The sequence below is a fragment of the Crocuta crocuta genome, unplaced genomic scaffold (assembly GCF_008692635.1).
Source record: "Crocuta crocuta isolate KB4526 unplaced genomic scaffold, BGI_CrCroc_1.0 scaffold4373, whole genome shotgun sequence".
Classification (NCBI taxonomy): domain Eukaryota; kingdom Metazoa; phylum Chordata; class Mammalia; order Carnivora; family Hyaenidae; genus Crocuta; species Crocuta crocuta.
Window position 1 is genome coordinate 36,378 of NW_027532286.1, and position 212 is coordinate 36,589.

At 36.8% G+C, this 212-nt stretch overlaps 1 protein-coding gene across 1 annotated transcript in view; it reads right to left on the bottom strand.

The window, feature by feature from the left end:
• LOC144243383 (E3 ubiquitin-protein ligase RLIM-like) overlaps nt 1-212 on the bottom strand; it is a 10,509-nt gene that overhangs the window by 3,027 nt on the left and 7,270 nt on the right. Inside the window, exon 2 of the mRNA XM_077778406.1 lies at nt 7-210. Within this exon, the coding sequence (XP_077634532.1) occupies nt 7-210 (204 nt within the window). The remainder of the gene's footprint in view (nt 1-6; nt 211-212) is intronic.

Below are 212 nucleotides of genomic sequence, written 5' to 3' on the forward strand. Positions count from 1 at the left end.
ACCCATCCGGTTTTAGTCTCCCTCCCTAAAAAATGAAATATACCTGTATTTTCCTCTGAGTTTTCCAGTGGATTTTCTTTAATGTGTTGAAGTCTCTTCAGCAACTCTTCTAATGTACTTTCACCGGGGATGCCTAACAAATCGTTATCCCTCATAAGCTTGTAGTCTTCTTCACTCAGGTTATTTACAAATTCATAAAAGTTTTCTTCACT